Raw genomic sequence first — 22233 nt, forward strand, 5'->3', positions numbered from 1 at the left:
GTGTAGGCAGTTGCGGGAAATGGTTTCTTGGGCATGTGCAGCTTATTTCATTGCAAGGTGTATCTGAATGCCTTTAATGTTAATTGTTTTAGAGAAGAGAACTTAGATGTTCTTGATCTTGAAGATGAGGCATCCTTAATGGAAAATGGAAGCTGAAGCGGTTTGGGATGCATATGATAGTCAAATTATACAAAAAGAAATGGAATGATGACCGTTACGCTTTCTAGTTCGTAAAATTTGCCATTTCCTGGAAAAAGTTAAATAAGCCCATTGATCATCACAGTATTTCATTGTGTTGGCAGAATTTTGCTTGGTTTTCTAAATAGGTGACAATTCAAAAAATGTAAAATGAAAACTCGCCAAACACATCCCAGCGGTTGGTTTCAGCAACAGCGAGTGTCAGCAGCGCCGGTTCGCCGTGCAGCCAGTGCCGGAGGAGGTGCGCTCCCCCTCCCCCCGTTACCGGGCAGCGTGCGGGGCCGCGGGGCCGGGAGCACCGCAGGGCGGAGTGCAGGCGGCGCGCTGCCCGCAGCAGCCTCCCCGACGCGTGAACCCTTCTCAGCCGCCCGCATGTGGCAGGATTTGGGGTCCAGAGTCCAGCGCAGCGCAGGGGCGGCCCCGGCAGCCGCAGCGGGCGGTGAGTGGGCTCCTGGGGGGGGAGCAGCGGCGGCCCCCGGCCCCGCGGGGCCGCCCGGGGCCCGGCAGCCGGTGGCGGCGGCGGCTGGGCCGCTTTAAGGCCCCGCCTGCCGTAACCCGAGCCCCGCCGCCGCCGGCGGAGCATCCAGCGGGGAGGCACGGCGGGGGCGGCCCCGGCGGCCCCGCTGCCGGGCGCGGAGGGCGGGCCGGCGGCCTCCGCCTCTCCTCTGCCCTCCCCTCCCTCGGTCCGGCCCCGGTGCGCGGAGCTTTTCGGCGGCCCCTGCCCGCGGGGCTGCCCCAGGAGCAGGTAACGGGCCGCCCGCCGCGCCCCGGGGCCGCCCCCTGCCCCTCCGTGTCTGTCCGAGAGGTCTCGGGAGCGGCGCCGCAGCGCGGGGCTGCCCGGGCTGGCGGGTGGCCGCCGGCATCGCTTCGGTGCTCCGGGATCCCGGCTGAGCTCGGTATCCTTGCGGAGGAGAGGAGGGGATGGCTTAGGCTCTGGTGGTTGTGGTTTGTCTCGGTGTCTCCGTGGTGCTGCCGTGCCGGGAGTCGTCCTGCACTTGTTACGGAGCCAAGGCGCAGAGCAAGTGCGGTACGGCCAGCGTGGCTGGGGCAGCGGGAGCTGCTGGCGGGGACCGGCAACGTGGCAACACTGGAGCATTGCAGGTGTTGCGGGATTAGGTTTGCTGTAAAACGAGCCAACAGTTGCTAGTACCAAGTTGTTTGTATATTATTGTGGCAAGTTTTTTTTTATGCAGGTTGGGTTTAGCTTTCATTTTTCAGCAGATCAGGAGAACTTAGGGCTGGATGGGACGTCCTGATATCGCTAGTGGCTTCACCACCAAATCACGGCTGGGAATTGATCGCTCTAGTCTTAAAGAATATAGGGGCTGTGGGCCACACACCTTGCTCTGCACCTCCATACTATGTCTTGTGGTTCCACAATAGCATGTCTTATGTTTGTGTTGTGAAAGATTGGTATCAGCAGGGAAAGCCTAAACACCAAATGCCACTGATGGTAGAAAAGCTTGGTAACTCCTTTATACTCTCACTAAGTGCTGACTTCTTTCTATTAGAAGTTTGTAATGGTTTCACACTGAGGTGAATGGATTTTGAGTCGTCATATACGTATATGTAACTTTAGTGCTCTTATTTATTTATTTATCCTAAAGAATCTCAGGAAAACCACAGGATGTTAATACTGGATGAAAAGATTGCATTTTCCGCGCTTTCTAAATACTATTGAAAAGCTCCGTTATTAGCTTTTTCAAGATTAGTGGGGTCAACAGAGCAATCTGATACTGTGCTAGACACGTGTAACTAATACCTTGCTGAAATTTGTTAGTTTCAAGCATTTGATGATGTTTATTTACATGAAGGCTACATTGAAAAGATGAAGAGTGAAGTTGGGACCGCTTGTACTTACTGTCTAGCTGAATGGTTAAGACAGCAATTTTGGGTTAGCAAGGGAAAGACCGCTGTTAAATACCTAATGGTGAAGAACCAACCCTGATACGTTACTTTTTTGCTGAATTACAAAGTAGTTACACTAACACCCCCTTCCCCACCTTCCAGTCGCTCAAAAACCGTATCCGCTGACTGAATGGTAATCAATGACTATGCAGTTTGAGGGATAAAGTGTCAGCTCATATATAATCCATGACGTTCTGTATCTAGACTGGACTTTGCTGGACAGCCATGGGAAGATGCTGGGGCAGAAAAACACAGCAGAGTTGAAACCCACTTTTGACTTACGTTAGCGATTTTTTTTCCTCAGGACAAAGAAAAAATATGTAATCAGAAGCGTATTATGTTACTGTTAAATGATAAAGTTTAGTTCAGCAAAGTGAATGGTTCTGCTTACTTAAACTGAAATCTGGTAAGCAGCAGTTAATTTTGATGTTAAACAGGATATAGCTGAAAACAACTTAGAAATACAATAAAATGTTTATAGATGCACTGTTCTTTTGTCTCATATAAAACATTATGTCCTCTTGAATTGAATTAAAATACAGTGCTCTTAATTTGCCAAAGTAAAGTATGAAATGATTCCTGGACTTTGTCACTTTATGTGCATGAGTAGTGTGTTGATAGGGCACGTATGAAATCGCCTTCTGAAATCAGTATTGCAAAACTCTTCTTAGTACCTGTCAGACCAACTGTAGGGGCCAGGTGACTTTCTTTGCTGCTGTGATACCTTCCTCCCTTGCTGGCATCATGGTTCTTTGTGTACGTGCTACTAAAAGTGCTGAGAGGTGTATGCACGTAATACTTGTGAAAGTCAGATCATGTACTTTCCACACAAGTGCTTTTTCTTAAAACAAATTCCGTGTACAATCTCTGTAGAAGAAAAAGCAACTCTTTTGATTCATTTCTTGCAAGGGATGATGGTTGGGAGGTTTATTTTTGGTTTTGTTTGTTTTTTTGGTGTAACTCCCTAATCTGTACTGAAATGAGCATCTGCCATGCACTGAAATATTACTTACTTACTAAAACCTTCTGGTGCTAAGGGAACAAAAGAAAACATGGATTTCTTTCGTCCAAGAAATTGTTAGTGTCTTTAAAAGTCAGAGGTACTAGTGTAGTCATGGCAGATGAATAAAATTTGTGACATGAGAATTGCTGACGTTCTGGTGAAAAGGATAAAGTAGGTGTGTTTCGTGTTCACTGCCTTTGATATTTTTCTGAGGAGATTCGGCTTCAACATGCATTTTGGCTTCTTTCACACACTGGGAATCAAGCAGACTTACTTGAAGTGGTGCAGGAGAGGACTTTACATCTGTCATTTGTAGTAATAGTAACAAAGTTCTGGCACAGCATCTGGAATGGGCACCATGTGATGTTTTTCAGTGGGCTTAAATTGGAGGTTATAAAACTAAACTGATTGTTTTATTCCTTCAAATTGGAAAGTTTTTAGAAAATGAGACTTTGAACCCATTGTCTCCAGTACTAAAAACTGCATTGCGGTGTGCTTTGTGTCCTCCTGGGCAGTGGAGGCAAATGGAAAAGTATGGGGAGAACTCTATAAACATAATCGAGAGAATGCAGAACTTTCAGGATGGTATTTGAAGTATATTTGAATACTTTCAGACAGTATTTGAAAGTTTCAGGTAGACTAGCATTAAAAAGTACAAAAGGCTGGTATGCTGCTGAACTAGCACAGGTCATCAGATAAACAACTGGTATGGACCAAACCTTGTTGCAGTGCATTGCAGCTTGTGTACTTTCAAATCTTAACGTGGAGTAAAAGTGCACTTCACAAACTGAATCTTTGCATCATGCGCACTTACTGCCTTTTGGTTTGTGTTGGGTAGTAGGCAGGTTTCCCTCTGCATTGCTCTGAGCAGGAAGATGCACCCAGAGAGCACATCAAATGCAATCTAACAAGTGTGGGGTCCCTAGGACTGGATTAAGGCTGGGCTGAGGTACACTCCTGAAATCCACATGGTATGGGTGTGGGTTTCACTTGAGAGATCTGCTTGTGTCTGAGCTGTAATTATTTTTTTTTTTTAGAAGCTATTATTGTAAATAATGGACTTTTATTTCTTTTTGTCTCTCCCTGAAGCTCAAGTTTCTTTCTATCTGCAATGCAGATGTAGTTTTAAAACTCTTATCCACATTCCCTCACTGTATAATGCGTGTGAACTGAATGTGGACACAAGTGTACTATATTATTGTGTCAGTTTTTGCCACCACTAGTTGTTGTAATAGCATCAAATTATGCTAGCCTCTAAGTCTTCATTCTATTTTTAGATGTTTTCTTCAGAAAAAAAAACAACAAAGGAGTGACAGTAGTTATATTGTGATTTAACTAAAATTGTTATTTTAGAGCAAACCATTTGTTTGTGGCTTTCTTCCCCTTTTCTGTTCAACTTAATAGAAATTGACTTTTTATGAGTTTGTGACCTTGGTCAGTCATGGAATATAAAACACTTCTCCACACCGTCAAACCAGAGATATGTCAGAAGTTTGTGACTTCTGGGAAAATACCATTTTGCCTTGCAAAGTACTGGAGGCTTCTGAGAGATGACTTCAAGTATTTACAGACTGTTATTTGTGTTTGGAATTGTTCAGCTATTGATTTAGGCCTCGTAAAGTAGCTAGACAATAGAGTATCTGAAAAATGCATTAGCCCTGATGATAGGAAGCTTTTCAGTGTGCTCAGAAACTGCACAAAGTTTAGCTTTCCATGTAAAGAAAAAAGCTCAAATGCCATAGCCTGCATGTTACGGCAAGGAGAAGCCCTCGGCTGTGGACAAAAGTGCAAATTGAGAGCTCCTGTCCCTGTAAAGTACAAAAACAAAGCTGCAGTGAGCTTGATACTTCCTGAAGCCTTCTCAGCTGGCCTGGAAATCTCTCTGCTATGCTTATGGGATTTCACCATTGCTTTCAAAATCCTGTTGGTAGCCATCAATCTGTTAAGGGTGAGATGGGTTTTAACTTCGGAGCTTCTTGGGACAGGAGCAGGGGCTACTGAGGCAGCACTTCCATTGTTCAGGGCAGGGAGGATCCAGTAGCAGAAATTGGGAAGCTCAAGTTGGATGCGTACCATACAAAGATAAACAAAAATCCACAACACCACAGCTTCTGCAGTTAAAAAAAGAAAAAAAAAAAAAAGTTTGGGGATACTTTTATGTTTTGAGTGAATAGTATTTCTGTTGATAAGTTACCTGTCAATAACACACTGGACTGAAATTACCTGATGCTTCTCTTTGCAGGCTGAAAAACAATGGCTTCCTTCAGCAACCTGACTATTGGTATTGCTCTTGCCAGTTTTACCACGTTTCAGCTCCTGTTCCACGTTTTAAGTTCTTGGCTATCAACACGGGTAACACCTGGTTTTAACAATCTCAGCCAAAAAAGGAAGATCGAATGGAATTCAAGGTAAAGAGTTCAGAACAAACTACAGCTAATGAACTATCTGCTCTTCTCAACATTTGAACCACCTGTGTGTGTATATGTCTAAAACTGCTCATAATGTCCTTTAGTTAAACGTGCTCAATGATCACAGTTCTACACACATGACAAATTCTGCTGGTAAAATGCTGAGGCCCCTGCTTAGGCACAGAACATTAACACTTGTATGATAAACGCTTGTTTAGACAGTGATAAGCAAATGACAAAGTAAGTTTAAAAAAGAAAACAGTGACCACTGACAGGTACTAAGCTAAGGTGGATTAATTTTAAATGGTTTCTCTCTGACGCTTCTAGTTAGAGAAGTACAGAATTTCTTTTCCCCAAACATAAATGAAAATTACATATGTTTCAGTTTATTCTGTGATCTAAATGCAAGTTGCTCTCTGTTCTCCCAGAACTACTACTACAGCCTGCTTTGGGTAAGTTAGGGTTTTCATAGAAATTTGCTGAATCATCAGTGTAGCACTGTGGTGAGGCAGCGTTATGCTATAGTTACAGGACAGCTACGTGGGTATTTTGGTGGGGAAGGGGACTGCAAGAGGAGGAGGAGGACATTATGAGACACCACGTAAGTGTTTGGAAAGGAGTTCTGGAAACTTGCCCTAAAACCCTTCCCCATCCCCTTTGTGTTTCTTCACTGCTGTCACTGGGATATATCCAGGTGTATTACACTTGGCCTTCAGACAGAGCGCTGGTAGCAGCTTGTTCAGTCCTGTGAATCTCTTCGGGATGGGTGCTTTCCTCACCTTTAAGCCACAGAGGAAGTGTAGGGTAGTGATTGCAAACAGGTCACTGAGGTTTTGTTTGCAATATGCTACTCTGAAAGGTTATACACAAGCTTCTACAGTTGAAAGGAATTGATACAGTATAACTTCATGCTTGAGTAGCCTATTGCAACGTTCAGATGTTTTTCAGGTGTTTCTCAAGTTCTGAGCTCAGAATTTTGTATTGCACTTCTGTAACTGCGTTCTAAGCGCCTTAGTCTTATACTCGTCCTCCCCTGTGCCATTCAGAGGCATTATCAGGTAGATACTTTTAAAGTTATTTCCACTGGTGTCTGAAGCATTAGTAGCTCAAATACTCTTGTCTGTCCATTTGGCAAATGTCCACTTGCAGTGCTTTTAGAGGCACCATCTTAATTTCACTTCGATCTTTGAATAAGTGTTTACCTGCTAGAACATCTCTTTAGGTTGCCAGTTCATGATATCAGTGCAAGCTTAGGTTTATCTCTGTGTTCAAAATCAATAATAAAGGTTGACAAGGAAACTAAACTAAACTTTTATCATGTTGGAGCTGAACCTTTGTCTCAAAGCCACGTCAAGTGACCCTTGAATTGCATAATAGGGTTTCTGAGGACGTATCCCATGCCTGGTAGCACAATGCTAAGTTGCAGTGCTTTGCATAACAACATACAAATTGTTTCACAGATCACAAGTCTGCTGGAAATAAGCTGTTCTGTAATCTCTGGGCTACTTTGCAGTAAGGTGTTTAACGACTCAGGTTGGTAAAGCACCTTGGGCTGTACCCTTTTTTACTTCTTTCTGCAATTTTGCTTGGAATTTATAGCAGGATGTAGATGTTAGTGTGGCACTGGACCATGACTCATGTCTGTGCTGAGTTCTGGAGTTAGAAGGCATGAAACGCAGAGCATGGTTCATCAGCAGCTTGTTGATTTTATACCTGAGGAGGGTATGAAGTGAAAGAACGGCTAATGGGGCTTGTGTTTCTATAGGACTGTTAACTCTGCTGACCAAATGCGGTGTTTTGTCAAACTGCTTCATCACTCCAGTGTTTCACTTAAACCAAAAGATGCCCCTAGGGGTATTCTGTGTATTCACAGAATATAGATGGATGCGTATGTGTCCTGCATATAGCTATGCAGGTGGAGAACGTTACCATCTGCTGTTAAAACCAGTTTGGTTAGCTTAAGTGATTTAAAAGTAGGTGTTTGCTCTTTTGTCTTACACTGAACTGATGTAGGGAGTGCTCACACAGCCGGTTCTGTTGGCAGTCCTGAAGGAAACTGGCACAGAGGATGGTTCTGCATTTTTAGCAGCTCAGCTGGGTCTGGAGCAGGGCATCTGTCTGAAATGAGCTGTAGCATTGAAAATACATTGTTAGTTTGGAGGGGTTTTTGAATTAAGCATTTGAACTGCAGCTCTGGTTCGTGTTTTCCATGCTGTGGATTTGTTCATTCTGCCCTTCCAAGAATTAAGAGCCAATAAGTAACTGATTATGGGATCTTATGTATGCAGATTCTCAAATTGCGTTAGAAGTTACACTCTGACACAGATGTAGTATAACTTTCTTGTTTGTTGGGCATAAATTCCTGTCACCCCTTCTACAATACTTGTATTGCTATTATGCAGTTGTAAAAATATGTATGTTTGGTAGTAAAGGAATAGGCATGCAACTTACCAGTGCAACTTTTTTTTTTTTTCTTTTCAGTTTAATGAGGAGTTAAAGGATGCAAGCTTTGACAGTAATTTCAAGGAAATGTACTGAGCTTGATAGCTTGACCTAGATTCCATGTTAAAATGGAGTGTTGCACTGTTTCCCTTCTGTCTTTTCTTCTGTGGAGAAACTTCAAAGTGCAAAGTTGAGGAGGAAATCTGCTTTCTTCTTTTTTCTTCCTTCCTTTCTCTCTTTTTCTTTCTTTCTCTCTCTCTTTTTTTTTTTTTTTTTTTTTCTCTTTAAATGCTGTGTTTGTGTATAGGTTGTAAGCTTATCCAAACTAAGGTTTGAATAAACAGCCACTCCTAAGAGAAACTGCAACTGCAAACTAATGAACTATATGCTAGGGCAGATTGTACTTCTTTCAGCATTTCCTCTCCTAAAGTTCAAAAACCTCGGGTATTTCTTAAACACTAATCTTCTATGCCATGCTTTGTTAAAGCAAAGGGTATGCTGAACAAGGATACAAAGTTCCTTCTGTAATTCTGTGTTGCAGGGGTTGACATTTTAATTAAACTATTATCATTAAGGCTCTGATAACATAATTTTCTTTCTTTGGGGGAAAAGAAAAGGAAAAAATCCTGTGCTATAATGGTTAGTGAATGTTTTCATCCAGCATGCTGCACGTGGATATTCGTATTGTATTAATCTCTATGCAGTTTTTTGGAACACTTCTGAAAAAGCTGCTGAAAATCGTATGATACACTCTTTAAGCAAATTGTAAATGCAGACTTCTTTCATGAAAAGTGATAGAATCTTCTAATGCCAGAAGATAATACAGCCCCGGGAAATAGACTAAAGGTGATGAACCCTTCTTACTTTGGAAAGTCTTCTGCAGGAATTAAGGTGTTTTTTATATCTCGCATGGTAGAGTCGAGACTCTGGAGAGTGATTTATGCACATTTAAACTATGAATAACTTCAAAATACATTTATTCAATAGTACAAAGACAAGACTAGTAACAGCAGCTGCACGTGTGTGTGTACGTATTGCTGTCAATGTGGTGCGAAGGAGTTTCTGATTGCTCAGCCCTAACTCAGAGTTCTCATCTTTCAAATACCATCCATCAGTCAGTAAAAATACTTCGGCGCTTCATTTTTTCTTCCCAGTCACGCTGAGGAAGTGGGAAGGCAGTCAGTAGCTGCACACTTAGGTGCTGCTTATAGCAGTGTTCAACCCCTGGCCAGAGGAACGAGGCTCCCGAGCTGGACCGGCGCCCACCGCATTGTTCTCCCTTCCAGGAATACGCCGGGGCTGCACAGGGGCGGCATGGCCCTGGCCACGTGCTGGCAGGAGCCCTCCTGTGCCCTAGGGCAGGCAGTTGTCCAGGCGTGGTGGCCTCCGGTGTTTATCTGCGTTACACCTGCAGCCTGTATGCTCAGTGCTGATGTCTTTGGGCATGGCTATGTAGTACTAGAGCATGGGCAAGGCAACCCTGACTACTGCAATTCTGTGTAAGAGAAGAGGAGTATAAAACGGCGCAAGGAAGGCTGCAAGCGGCTGGCTGTAGGAACCTGCAGCTGTTACACATCACATGAGCAGCTGTAGCTTGTGGTTACATGAGGTTTCTCTCGGAGGGCCAGAATCTACTTCAAGTGCTCTGGCATTTCTTTCTGAAACTTTCATTGATAGGACTTTTAATTTAATGCCCCTCTTTCCAAAACGTGGTCTCAGGAGATGTGTGTTGGGCCATCTGGTAACTTGGTGCCAGGATGGAGAAGCCGGCTGCTGTGGCACCCATGGGCCAATCTGAAAATAAAATGCAAGGTGCTTTCCTCTAGTTTTTCCAGCAAGTGGTGCAGTGCAGTAAGTATTTGTTTGAAAACTGGATGTCATATTGTCTGTGAGGACTCATTAATATATGGGATAATCGGGGGAAAAATGTAGATCTCAGTTACTGTACTTTAAGACCCCACTTTGTGTTCAATGCATCCCTTTGTCCCTCCCCCCCGCCTTTATTTAATAGATATTTTCTACTTTTTGACTGTCTTTCCCACCTGCCATCAAATGAGTTGTTGGTAGCAGCATAAAGAAGAGATGCAGTTGAGCATGACTTGGATGTCTCCTCCACGAAGTACAGTACAGGAAGTTGTGAATGGCAGCATCTCCTTGTGACTGTGATCTCTTTTTCAGGACAGTGTCCACATTCCATGCCTTGGTGGTTGGTGGGTTTTGTCTCTATATTTTGTTGTACGATGATGCTGTTAACGCTGACCATCTCTGGTAAGACATTTTACGTATATATTGCTCTTACGCAGTGAAATAACATAACTGAGAATGGAAAACAGTTTTCTGTTTATTAATTACTGAAATATTTGTTGTATTTGCTGTTAAAATATGCAGTTGTGATGTGTCTGTTTTTGTCTGTACTACGTGATAATTCCAAATTATTTGTCAGTGCTAATCCCGTAGTTTATTGCCTTTATTGTTTCTATGCCACTTCACAGAGAGGCAATTGATTTGGAATAGCAAATTCCATTACTAATCCATAAAACTGAGTGTGTAAGTATAAGCTGAGAAGACTGGAACTATGCTGTTTAGTATAATCATTTTATAGCAAAATTGAAATGCTGTTGATAGTCTTGGGAAAAAAAAAAAGGAAAAGCCAGTGGGGCCTACTATATATTTAAAAATATACGTAGAAAGTGATGAGTTTAGATGTTTGTATTTCAGCCTCTCAAAAAGCTTCCTCCAATATTTCTTTAAGAAAAAGAAGATGAAAATGATGCTGTTTTCACAAGGAATTGGATTGTTTAATAAATTTCTAACATTTCCTCTGGTTATCAAATACTCTATTTTCAGCTTCATCTTTTAGTGATTTCTAGTTATATTGAGTTATATTGTTTTTTTTTTCATGCTTATTTTTGGATATAAGATGCCTGTTGTGTTAGTTAATTATAGATTGCAGTTGGTATTTTGACATCTCACACATTACCCTCTGAAAACTCTTTCCCCCTGGAAGGAAGAGGCCGTATTTTTCCTGAAGAGTGATTACCTACTCTAAGTTTAATTTTATACGTCTGTCAGAGGCTGCTGTTTTAACCTTGTCAAAGGTCTGAATTCTGAGTCAGCTTAAACTTAGAGAAATGTAACACCTGATGCTTGTTCTGCTCTTTTGATATTGTAAGCTAATGGAAATGCAGTGTGGACTAGACAGAATTGGGTGCTTGAAGCTACGAATTCTGATCATATCTCTGCCACTGACTTGTTACGTGGCTTTCATAAATGCAACACTCATTCATTACACAAATTTAACAACATTGGCCTCTCATGTATGTAGTTAAACAGGATTAAATTGCTGGCTGTCTTGGATTTTTTTCTTTATATACTAGTATCTTTAGAGAAACCAAATGCACTGAATATCTTACGAGATCTGTTAACCATGATGAAAAGGCTGTTATAACTTGCTCACTGTATGTGTTGTGGTAAGCTTTATCAGATACAAGCTTTTATCATGGTTTCTTTGAGGAGGCTTTGTTCTAAGCAGTACAAAAGAAATCATGAATGGCAGAAATGAAAACCACTTCGTGATGATAAATAGTCTTCACGCTTACTAAATTATGCTGGTATAAATCCAGTAAAAAATCAAATTAAATAGAAAACTAACTTTTTTCATTCTTACAAAGTTTGAGAAAAGTTAAGTTAGAGATTTCAGTATTCTGATCTGAAAGCTTATTGTTGATGGAGTAAAGTCTAGTTTTTGAGTAAATGCCCAGGAATCCTTGATGCAGCTCTCTTGCACTCACGTAGCCTGAGAACATTACTCAGGTGCTCCAACATTAGACTGCTGGGAAGGTTTTGATATGGGCACTCTTTCCCTGTAGCTATTGCCACCATCTTTGTGTAGTCAACTGTACGACCATGTCCAGTTATTCTCTGCAGAGCTTCTATCTATCTCTACCTGTAACGGAAAGTCACAGGTTCTGAGTCTCAACCTGTCAGCCCAACTTCAGAGCTCATATGAAGCCTAAATGCATGCTGCTGCTGCTACCTGTAGGTCTGGGAAACGATCAGGACTCCTGCTAAGGCTTTGGGTGCAATGGAGAGAGCACGTGGTATTGCTCTGAGGTAATGCCTAAAACTAGATACTGTAGAACCTAACAAAGGATAATGAAGACTAGAGCATCCATAAATGAGAAAGGCTCATTAGCCTTGTGTATGCACACGTTTTTTGATGGTCTAGGACTTCCTGTAACACTTTGCCTTGTTTCCTGTATGCAATACAGAGTTGGTAACATAGGTGATGTAGAAATTGTTTTTGAGGTGTTGAGAATAACATGGTAGAAAATGTGGAGGTGGAAGAGATTAGGTAAGGAGAGGGAGATGGCGTAAATAAGTGAATTGAGCTGTAGCTTCACAAAAGGGCAGGGTTTTTCATGCAACTGTCCACTTTAAAATCATTAAACTTTGTGAAGTCTGATGTTCAATTAGCATATTTTTTACCTAGTGTAATCATATCTGCAGAAAAGTTCAAAGAAAGTTGGTCATGTCTGCCCGTGCGTGTTCCTGTGTACTCATTTGCCATGCACAGCTCCTTAGCAATCACAAACGAGAGAGCTCTTCTTGTTCAGGTCACTCCCTGCTTGTCATTCCTGGCACTCGCTTGCATCAAAACTTGGCTGCAAACATCAGGGCTCATAAGCTCTGTTGCACTTCCCATTCAAGCAGATCAGGAATCCAGAACATTTTAGACTAAATTCTGCATTTTCCATTAATTGAGATTAATTGGCAATCAGACGTGGACCGACTCTTCCTGAAGGTATTGCAAGGTGACAAATGGGTAGTGCAGCAGCGTGCGTTGTTGAGATGGTTTAGCAAGCCTAGAGAGGGCTTGCTGCAAGGTGATCATTCTCACGGGAAGGCTGAAGGGAGGTGTCTCTTCCAGTTAAGTCTTGTTTACCAGTATCGGGGAACCAATTTCATACGCTCAGACCTTTGTGTCTTCTCTGGATAAGAAAATGAAGGATATTGAGTGCAGGCTCAATCTGGGTGATTGTGCTGAATTGATCTGGGCGTGCTCGCAAGTTATGGCTTGGTGTTGCCACTGCTGCAGCCTGGAGTTCTAACAAAGGGCTGGAACTATTCAAACACTGCCTGAAGTTGTGAGAACACATCTGTCTGTGCTCTGCATCTAGCTGTGACTTTCTGAAGAGTTACATCTGAAGAAGCGCTTAGCCCACAGCCTACGTGAAACCAGGTTTTGAAGCCTGTGAAAAATGCTCATCTCAGATTGTAGTTAAGAGAGCCCATTGTATGGCCTCTGTTAAGAGCTGGACACAGCTCCAGGCTCTCCTGGTAATGTTTCTCCTCAGCTCATGGCAAAATTCTGTTGTTGTGAGTCCTTCCATTTTCTTGTAAGCTACCCTCTCACTCAAGCAACCCATTAGTTTTAGACACCAAGAAAAACTTGAGATTGAGAGAAGAGATTGTAATAATACAGGAAATCTCTCCCATTGTTTCATTCCAGTAGGATTAAGAAGTAATAGCTAAGTAATAGCATTTTACTGCTTTCTAGCTGGGGTGGACTTTGTATTGAAGGTTGATTTAAACACGTTTATCTTTTTTTTTTTTTTTTTTTTTTTTTTTCTTAAAAGCTTTGCAACCAAGATTGCTTTCATAGCCTGTCCTGGGCAGCCCACTTTCTATAAATCTGTAGATCTGTCCCTTGAAGCTAAATTTGTACGTACACAAAGCACATCTAGATTAGTTACACAAGTTAGTTTAATATAGATATGTGTGTATATATACGTATCTTTATGGAGAGAGAAAGAGAATTGCTTACCAAACTCCTCAAAGTAGGAATGCTCTGAGGACAATGGAAGAAGGAACAAAGAAGTTATTTACTGTGATGTGAATGCTTCCTCCCCTTGAGCTGTGTTCACAAGTTTGGGTTTGCTGAACATCCTGCAGGAGCTGAAGTTGTATGTTTGCTGCTAAGAGCTTTGCCTACTGAATGTTTGGCACCAAAATGGAAGGTACAGGAGGTGGGAAACTATGCCAGAAACATTTCTGCTGGAAGGTTCCTTGGCTTCAAAGAGCAGGCACATAATGCCTTTCGTGTCTCTTTCTATGTTTATTTCTATGAGCATCCATCCTCTTACAAATGTGAAAAGCATCAGCTGAGCGAGTTATTTTTGTCATGCGCAACAAAGTTTTCATACTGGCAGAAGAACAAAAATGGAGATGCGGAGTGTCAGTTGACGCGCTGAGACGCTGCCTGGGCTGTATGCTTTTATTCGCTTTGCCCAGAGAAGCCAGCTCAGGGTACTCGCTGGGTTTCGGTTCTAGTCTCCAGCAAGGCTATTGGGGTCTCTACCCCAAAGCCAGAGGTAGTCCCGATTAGGGGAGCTAGTAGATAGGTGTTTTGTATCTGGGTGAAAAAGGAATCCATTTTTGTGACGAGGATCATCTTTAGCCAAAAGTCATAATGTCTTACTGTTGGGCCAAATATTACGTGACTTGTTGGAAGTAATGATGCTTGATATCCGCATGTTCTCTGCAAATTACCTTGTTATAAAGGCTATAACTGCATTTTTGGTATGTTCACAGGGGTGACCCTTCAATTGTGCAACTGAATATTGCTATTACCACAGGCTACCTCATTTCTGGTAATTATGCAATGTCTATATAATGCACTTAACCTATATATTTATATTAAGTCACTACGCTGGAGACGTGATATGTATATAGCAATTTTAAAAGCCACAGCAGAAACTGCATAGTAATGGAGTTGTGGGTTGTGGTGCGATCACAGGATCTTGCCTGTGGATGTGAAAGATAGGAATGATGTCTCCCCAAGCCCTGAGGAAGTGCCATAGTGTGGCTTTGTGATAGTTTGGTACATAGCCACCAACTCCAACTAATTTTTTGTACTTCAGCCAGTTCAGAAGGTGTTGAAGTGGTTGCCCTTCACTCACTCAGAGTGCCTAGAACTTGGAGCACTTTTATTGTATGTTTCTTCTTAACACCTGAAAAAACTGGCAGAAGAATTTTAATAACCCTTAATACAAGCTGAGGCAAATGATGTCGTAGGATCTCACCTGTCCACCTAATAGTCCCATTTTAAGACAAAATGTAATCGTGTATAAAACTTCAAAATTTTAATTATTTCTTAATACTGCATTAACCCTTAGATATGTTAGAGTTCTTAATTGTTCACTGTCAGCTAAAATTGTCATGGGAATTTTGTTACAAAATTATTTGGAACCTGTATTATGTCGGGGGAATACTGACTTACCAAAGTGAAAACTTTGTAACTTGGACTATTTTCAGGGAAAACTGTGTATTTGGATGAAGTCTTTGATCAGAGACTGGCCTGTATACTTGATTATCCTACACACTAGGTTTCTCACTGTAATGGAATTGATAATCTGGTAATCAGCACACCCTGGTAAAGTGTGGCTTTTTTTAAGTCTCTGGTTTGTCTGTGAGAGGAACTTCATCTTCTGTGTTTAAATTCATTGGTGTCTGTTTCTGAATAATTACACACCGGAGTTTCATTATGAATTAATGAATGCCTTTGAACAGAGACCTGAACCTGGCCACTCATTCTCTTTTACTTCCTTACATAGTTAAATTATTAATAGGAAATGGAGCAGCTGTATCAGATAATATAGAGTCCTGCCTGAGGACAGCCAATCTAAAAGAGATCAAGGCATTCACTGGAGTTAAGAAAAGCATAGGGGTAAGGTCTTTGATTTTGAACCTTGATTGCTAGTATTCCATTCAAAGTACCAAGTGTTTGTTTATTTGGAGAAAGTAGAGGCAGAAATTGCTTATTCCAGTTTAGAACAAAAAATCTTCTGAATTATCCCCAGGGCAAGAAAAACTTGGTTGTCAAAGCTTTCTTTACACCATTAGCTCAGGTCCACAGTATCACTTTTGCAGTAATTGGAAAAGTCTGATTAAGATGAACATACTTCTCGTTCCAAGGGGCTCTTGCAAAATATTTTGGTTAATGGTTCCCTGTTTGCTAATACAATTTTTTTGATTGACAAGTTCCCCTGCATTTATTGTATGCATTTGTACATTGGCTATGCCCCTTCCCTCCCCACCCCCCTTATATTTTGGGGGTCACTTCTTCCAAATTTGTGGATTCATAAGTGTGAAGTCTTGCTATGAGATTTTGGATCCACTTTTTCCTTCCAGAGTATTTCAGCTAAAGGTATTGCTCCCGTACTTCCACTGATACAGAAAATAATTCATGGCAACGGTTGGAAGAACATCGTTGCTTAATGCAGTGTCAGAACTTTTCCTACATAAAGGAAAGCCTTTGGCATAAAGGTGTTCTCTTCAGAGATAACTAATTGCATTTCTACTGGTACCATATATTTGCATTCATACCTCTAAAAACTTAAAGAAACATTATTCTCAGTTAAATGGTGTATTATACTAATTTGTTCTTTAACATGATTCCTTTTTTTTTTGTAGACTTGTTGCTTATTATTTACTACTGGAAGGCGATTGGTGACAAATTTTTTGTAATACATCACTTGGCGGCTCTGTATGCTTACTACTTTGTACTGGTGAGTACTGTATTTTCTAGCAACGTAAAAAGCAGATGAGATTGAAGACAACGCTTTTATGAATCTCATTTGCTTAATGCTTAAAGTTCTAAACTGGTTGGTATATTACCTCTGAAAGGCATATTTATATTTTCAATCATCATTACTTTATAAATGGTTTTATCAGTCATTTGGAAGCTCTTTTGGAAGTGTTTTTTTTCTGTGGGTTTTTATTTAAAAAGAAAAAAACAATTGTTATTACACACGTTTTTGTCACCCAGACACAAACACTGTACTGTTATGGAAGGTAGGGTTCTGAAATGTATTCCACTCTGAGTTACTGAACGGCTGACATGTTAATATGTCATATTAGTACACCGACCTGAAAAATGTACTATTACATGAAGTTCATGAGTATCTAATAAAGGGACCATATCCATTGTTTAGTATAGGCTAACTTTAAATTTTGTTATAACTGTCTGAGATTTCTCGTTAAGTATTTTTTATAAAGATTGCTGTTGACTTTCTGGGACTTCTTTTTTAAATTTGCTTTGTTGGGGAAGCAGTTGATGATGATTAACTCTTTATATCCCTAAATATCTGTGGCACACATTAACGAGAACAGGGAAAGAGAAAGGTACTGTTCTAGGCTGAAGACCAACTTAGTTACTCTTTGCTACTTTGCTGCTGGCATTGCTCAAAGATGCCTATGTGATTTGGTAGAAATCCCACTGAGCTCCAGAGTAAGACTGCTGAATTTCTTCTGAAAAGCTCATTCAATAAATAAATACATTCTACAAAATACCATTTACATCACTTACAACACTTCTTTCCCTACCTACTTCCCAAATCCTATACTTGCAGTATTAAAAATACGTCACGACATCAGATTACTGTCAGATTTTCCATGTAGCGGTTCAAAGGGAATGAAGTACCCTGACAAGTCAGTACTCTGTTTCTAGCTAAAAATAATAAGATCTGCTACTGTTATTGCGGATGAAACTGAATTAGAGCTGAATATTAGAGAAATGAAAATACCATCACCGGGGTAATCCCTACTGCAGAAAATGCAGTAGTTGTTTCTGGAGTTAATACTGTAGTGTTAGTGTAAACTTTTTTTTAAAGTAGTTATTATTCGTGTGTAACTCTGCCCTCGGGTGTCTATGCCTTACTCTCACTCTGTTACTCATACGTATTTTATTTAGAAATTTGCTCTTGCAGTTAGGACAGAATTTGATTATGAACACTTTTTCTGTTTGCTGTGGTGCTAACTTATGTGAAATGCCTGAAAGAGTGGGTGGTAATCCCTTCAGTGGCGGAAAAAGCAATGATGACATATGCCGTGGGTTGTTCAGTGGTATGGCTGAGGGTTTTTGTTTGAGTTTGTTTTTGAAATGTTTTTATCTCTCTACCTGCCAAGTGCTGCTTACCCAGTCATTATGCAATGAGATGCTATTTCCGGCACACAGCCCAGCTGAAAGATAAGACAGAAGTTTCTGTACTTTGTCACTTGGAGGGAAGCGTTCGGTTGCAACGTGTATCGGTGTAAAAGTACCATGCTGTTATCTGGATACCAGCATTACCATGCTGTTATCTGGATACCAGCATTTTAAAAAAAAAAGACACGCTCTTCTTCCGGCCCGGGGGATATGGCAGGGGCTACAACAGAACCGGTGGAATAGGTTTTCCCTGAGGTGAGGGGAGAGAAGAATTAAGGGCTTTGTGTGCCCTTTCTGCTGCCAAATAAGAGCCAGCAATTCATCTACATGTTGGCAAATCGCATTTCTAAAACAACACAGGGATGTTTTTCTTCCATTTAGTGTTTCTGTTTGGGTTTGTTTAAACGTGAGAAATGCAGAATATTTATAATCCTCCTGGGCAGTGCCATTGTAGTTACAACCTACAACAACTTGTGCCAGTCTTCTCTAGATAGCCTTCTCTAGATTTCCTTTACCACTTACCTGTAAGTTTTTTTTGAAGATTTATTTAAAATAAAAAACTGCTCTTTAAGATACCTGAAGGACAGCTGCATCTTCTGTCGAAAACTTAATTTTGAAATTTTAAGGAAGTTTGCCACAGCTATCGAACTTGCTTACTGTCAGTTTTAATAAAGCAGTTGAGACATTTTATCACTGTGTATACTTGAAGGCTTTAATCAAGGTTTATCTGCTAGATTGTTGATTTTTCTATGTCTGTTTTGTCTTTGTCCAACTAGAGCAAAGGTCTGTTGGCCTATTTTGGAAACTTCCGTCTGCTTGCAGAGTTCTCCACTCCTTTTGTCAATCAGCGGTAAGCAGTTGTGGAATTTTTTACACAGCTCTTAAAATTTTCTTCGGTATGGTTATTTCTCTCACTTTGAAAGATTTTTGTCGTTGAACATCTGCTAAAAGGGAACTTATACAACTACGGATTACTACCTGGAAGTCTCTTTTGCTATGAAAACTTTCAGCTGCTATAGCTGCAAGCAGTATAACCGGTGTATTCACTCTTGAGTTCCTTTTTAGAGTAGACAATCCTTCATATCAAATGCTAAACTTTTGTGACACTACAGAATGACAAAAATTCATAAATTCAACATTGTTCATTAGTGTGGGTGTTTAGTCAGTTATTATAGTAGAAGCCAGCCATTTCAGTAGGGGTTTCTTCAATATTGTGGGTCGGGAAAAGAAGAGACATGGTTTCTTTTAAGCTTATTTTAGTGATACAACGAAGAGGAGAGTAAGCAAACTGGGGATGGGGGGGGGGGAAGGGGGTTTGAAGGTGGCTTTGTAATCTGAAGGTGGTATTATCCTATAGATTTCTATATTGACACTCATGTCCCTGTCAGTGTTCGCCCAACTGTCTTATTAAGATGAAATCTATCTTGGAAATGTTGAAGTGGTACCTATGCAGCTGCTAACCTTTTAGATTAATTAAAAGCAGTATGTTATAAAATGCCGGTGGTGAGACCATGTCCTTGAAAACCCACATTTACTGCTTTCTGAGAAAAATGGAAATCTCTGTAGGAGATGATAAAGTCCATTGCACTAAGGGATGTCATCTCATTAGGGCATGATTGTTTTTTTCTTTGAATTTGAAGAGAACCAGATCCATAAGGCAGCAAGTTGTGGGTAATGATTTACATTATGTTTTTTGTTTGCATTCTTAGTGTTACCAAAAAAGACCCAATATTAACATATCAAATTATATTCTGATCCCAGAACTGAAGTATTTTCCCTGTATTTCCTGTCTGTGTTGTTAGGGTTATCTAATTGGAGGTTGTCTCCATGCCAAACATTCAGATCTTTTTATGGTACTGTCAGCATTTATGTAATTAATTGTGAACTGTGATGGGTAAAACGTTCACGATCGCTGTGATTTACTGAGTTCTATCTTTTTGAATTTGCTGGGAGGGGAAAATCACTAAGCAGATGTCCAGTTACCCTTTTCTCCAGTTATACCCATATTGGCACATCGCTGTAGGCTTTAAAAACCTTTTAAAATATCACGAGTTGCCTATTGGTGCAAATTATAGTAACAAGTAATAAGTTTGTATTTATGATTTTAAAAATAAATGTGAATTACAGTGGAATAACACGGTAGTCGTTGAAATGCACACTGCTTGTGAACTGGTTTACAATTTGAATCAGGATTTTCTATGTTATTGCTGTAATGTTCTCAGTATCATGCAGTTCTCAACTAGGGAAAAAAATGCAGCCAAGCAGAAGAATTTAATAGAATCATTCATGTTGGAAGAGACCTCTAAGGTCATCTAGTCCAACCTTTAACATAGTACTGACAAGTCCACCACTAAACCATGCTTCTAAATTTTACACTTTGACGTTTCTTGAAGACCTCTAAAGATGGCAACTCAACAACTTCCCTGGGCAGCCTGTTCTAATGCCACACAACCATTTCATTGAAGAAAATTCTCCTAATATCCAATCTAAACCTCCCCGGCACAACTTGAGGCCATTTCCCCTCATTTTATCTTTAGGTGCGTGGGAGAAGAGCCTGATTCCCACCTTGCTACAGGTGCAATTTGCAAACAATAGCTTAGAAGCTAGAAGCAATTACAAATACATGATTAATTAAATAAAAATCATTTTTACTGAAATGGCTTTTAAGTCTGCCTGGCATCTGTGTGTACACTTCTTTTGCAGGTGGTTTTTTGAAGTACTGGGATATCCCAAATCTTCAAAGGCCAACATCATCAATGGTGTGCTGATGACAGTTGTATTCTTCGTGGTGAGGATTGCCGTCATACCTATGTATTACAGCCGGGTCATTGCTTCATTTGGAACTGAGGGTTTCCAGAGGTTAGGGTTTGCAGCCCAGAGCGCCTGGATTATCTCAAGCGTTGTCTTGGATATTATGAACTTGATGTGGATGGTCAAAATTACAAAAGGATGCTACAAAGTTATTTGTCTTGTTGGACAGGAGGAAGCTAAAAGTCACAAAAATGGAAAATCTGACTAGAGATCATATGCATAAAATGAAATTTCTGCTATGAAAATAATCTGGGTTCACTGAACCAGTGCACATTTCTGCCATGAAAAGCTCCTGTTAAGGAAACAAGGTATTACCTCTGTACTGATCTTACCTTTCCCTAGCCACACTGCCTGTGCACCCAAGGCCACGCTTTAAGGATCTTATCCAGTGAGGAATAGAAGCAAAAGTTCACAGAAATGAATGCTACGTGTGTGTTCTTAGCACTTAACAAACTACTGACATGAGGAAGGAGCAGACTGGTTACTTGGTTGTTGTCCACCAGTGTGTTTGAAGTGTTTCACTCAGGTTTCTCAGATTAATGTTTTATAAAACTAGTGAATATTGACGTCTCTCTTTTTTTAAAAAACAGAAACGAATCTCCCCAAACTCTGATATGGTGCAATTTTCCTGGCACGTTTCTATGTTTTCTTCTAGGAATAACAATCAAGATTTCATTCTTGAAAACTTTTTATTTTTTGCAAGGAAAACAAAATCTAGCTTTGATTCTGTGAAGTCTTTTACTGCTTTTTGTTCTGCCTTGTATGAATGCAAACCGTTTTGGGAAATGTATTAAATAATTTTATCTAAAATGTTGTATTATAAGCCCATACGAGACACCTTAGCAATGGTTAAAATTCTCTGATTTTTATGGAAAGGGTTCACTTTTGCTGTTTTAGACTATATCTACTAAGTCAGCCATGGAAATTATTTTGTAAGATGATATAGGAAATGTTGTTTGGAAACAGCATAATTCTTACTGGAGTGCTTTTTCCTTTGCTGCTGCTGCCTTTGAGAAACACTGCAACTCTGCTGAGAGTATTTTTAACCATTGACTTTTGGGATGTGAAGTTCAATTGTAAAAAGATACAATTCTTCTGTATATGTGCCATGTAACGTACAGTATGACTTTAGCACAGAAGTGACCCATCTGATGTAATTTTTTTTTGTCACGCTTTCCTTGCTAGTCACATCTGAGCTGTTGACTAGAAAATATTCTTGAATTAACTGTGCCAAACTTCTTCAAAGCTGTAACATAATTCTGTACAATGATAGTTGACACATGTAGGCACATTTTTCAGAACTATGTATTTGTCAGAGGTACTCACTGCTCTCCTGCAAACCTAAAGGCTTGGAGGACATTGGAGAAAAATCTTACCATCTAGGAATGCTCCAGAAACTAAATTATAATATTAGAGGATTTAAAAAAATGATTTAGAACTGTATTTATGTATAGTTTTGGTTTAGTTTTGCTTAT

General features: G+C 40.5%; 1 protein-coding gene across 2 annotated transcripts; it reads left to right on the forward strand.

Moving 5' to 3' along the window:
• The first annotated feature begins 852 nt into the window (after nt 1-852).
• On the forward strand, nt 853-21964 carry TLCD4 (TLC domain containing 4). 2 transcript variants are annotated; one of them, XM_035332678.1, is made up of 7 exons: nt 853-943; nt 5352-5517; nt 10138-10227; nt 14554-14612; nt 16435-16529; nt 18724-18797; nt 20651-21964. In XM_035332678.1, the coding sequence occupies exons 2-7, from the start codon at nt 5363-5365 to the stop codon at nt 20964-20966; spliced, it is 789 nt and encodes a 262-aa protein (XP_035188569.1). In that variant the 5' UTR covers nt 853-943; nt 5352-5362; the 3' UTR covers nt 20967-21964. The 2 variants fall into 2 exon arrangements, with proteins under 2 accessions (XP_035188569.1, XP_035188570.1); XM_035332679.1 differs by lacking the exon at nt 853-943 and adding an exon at nt 1472-2145.
• The last annotated feature ends 269 nt before the right edge of the window (nt 21965-22233 follow it).

Source organism: Oxyura jamaicensis, chromosome 8 (assembly GCF_011077185.1).
Source record: "Oxyura jamaicensis isolate SHBP4307 breed ruddy duck chromosome 8, BPBGC_Ojam_1.0, whole genome shotgun sequence".
Taxonomy (NCBI): Eukaryota; Metazoa; Chordata; class Aves; order Anseriformes; family Anatidae; genus Oxyura; species Oxyura jamaicensis.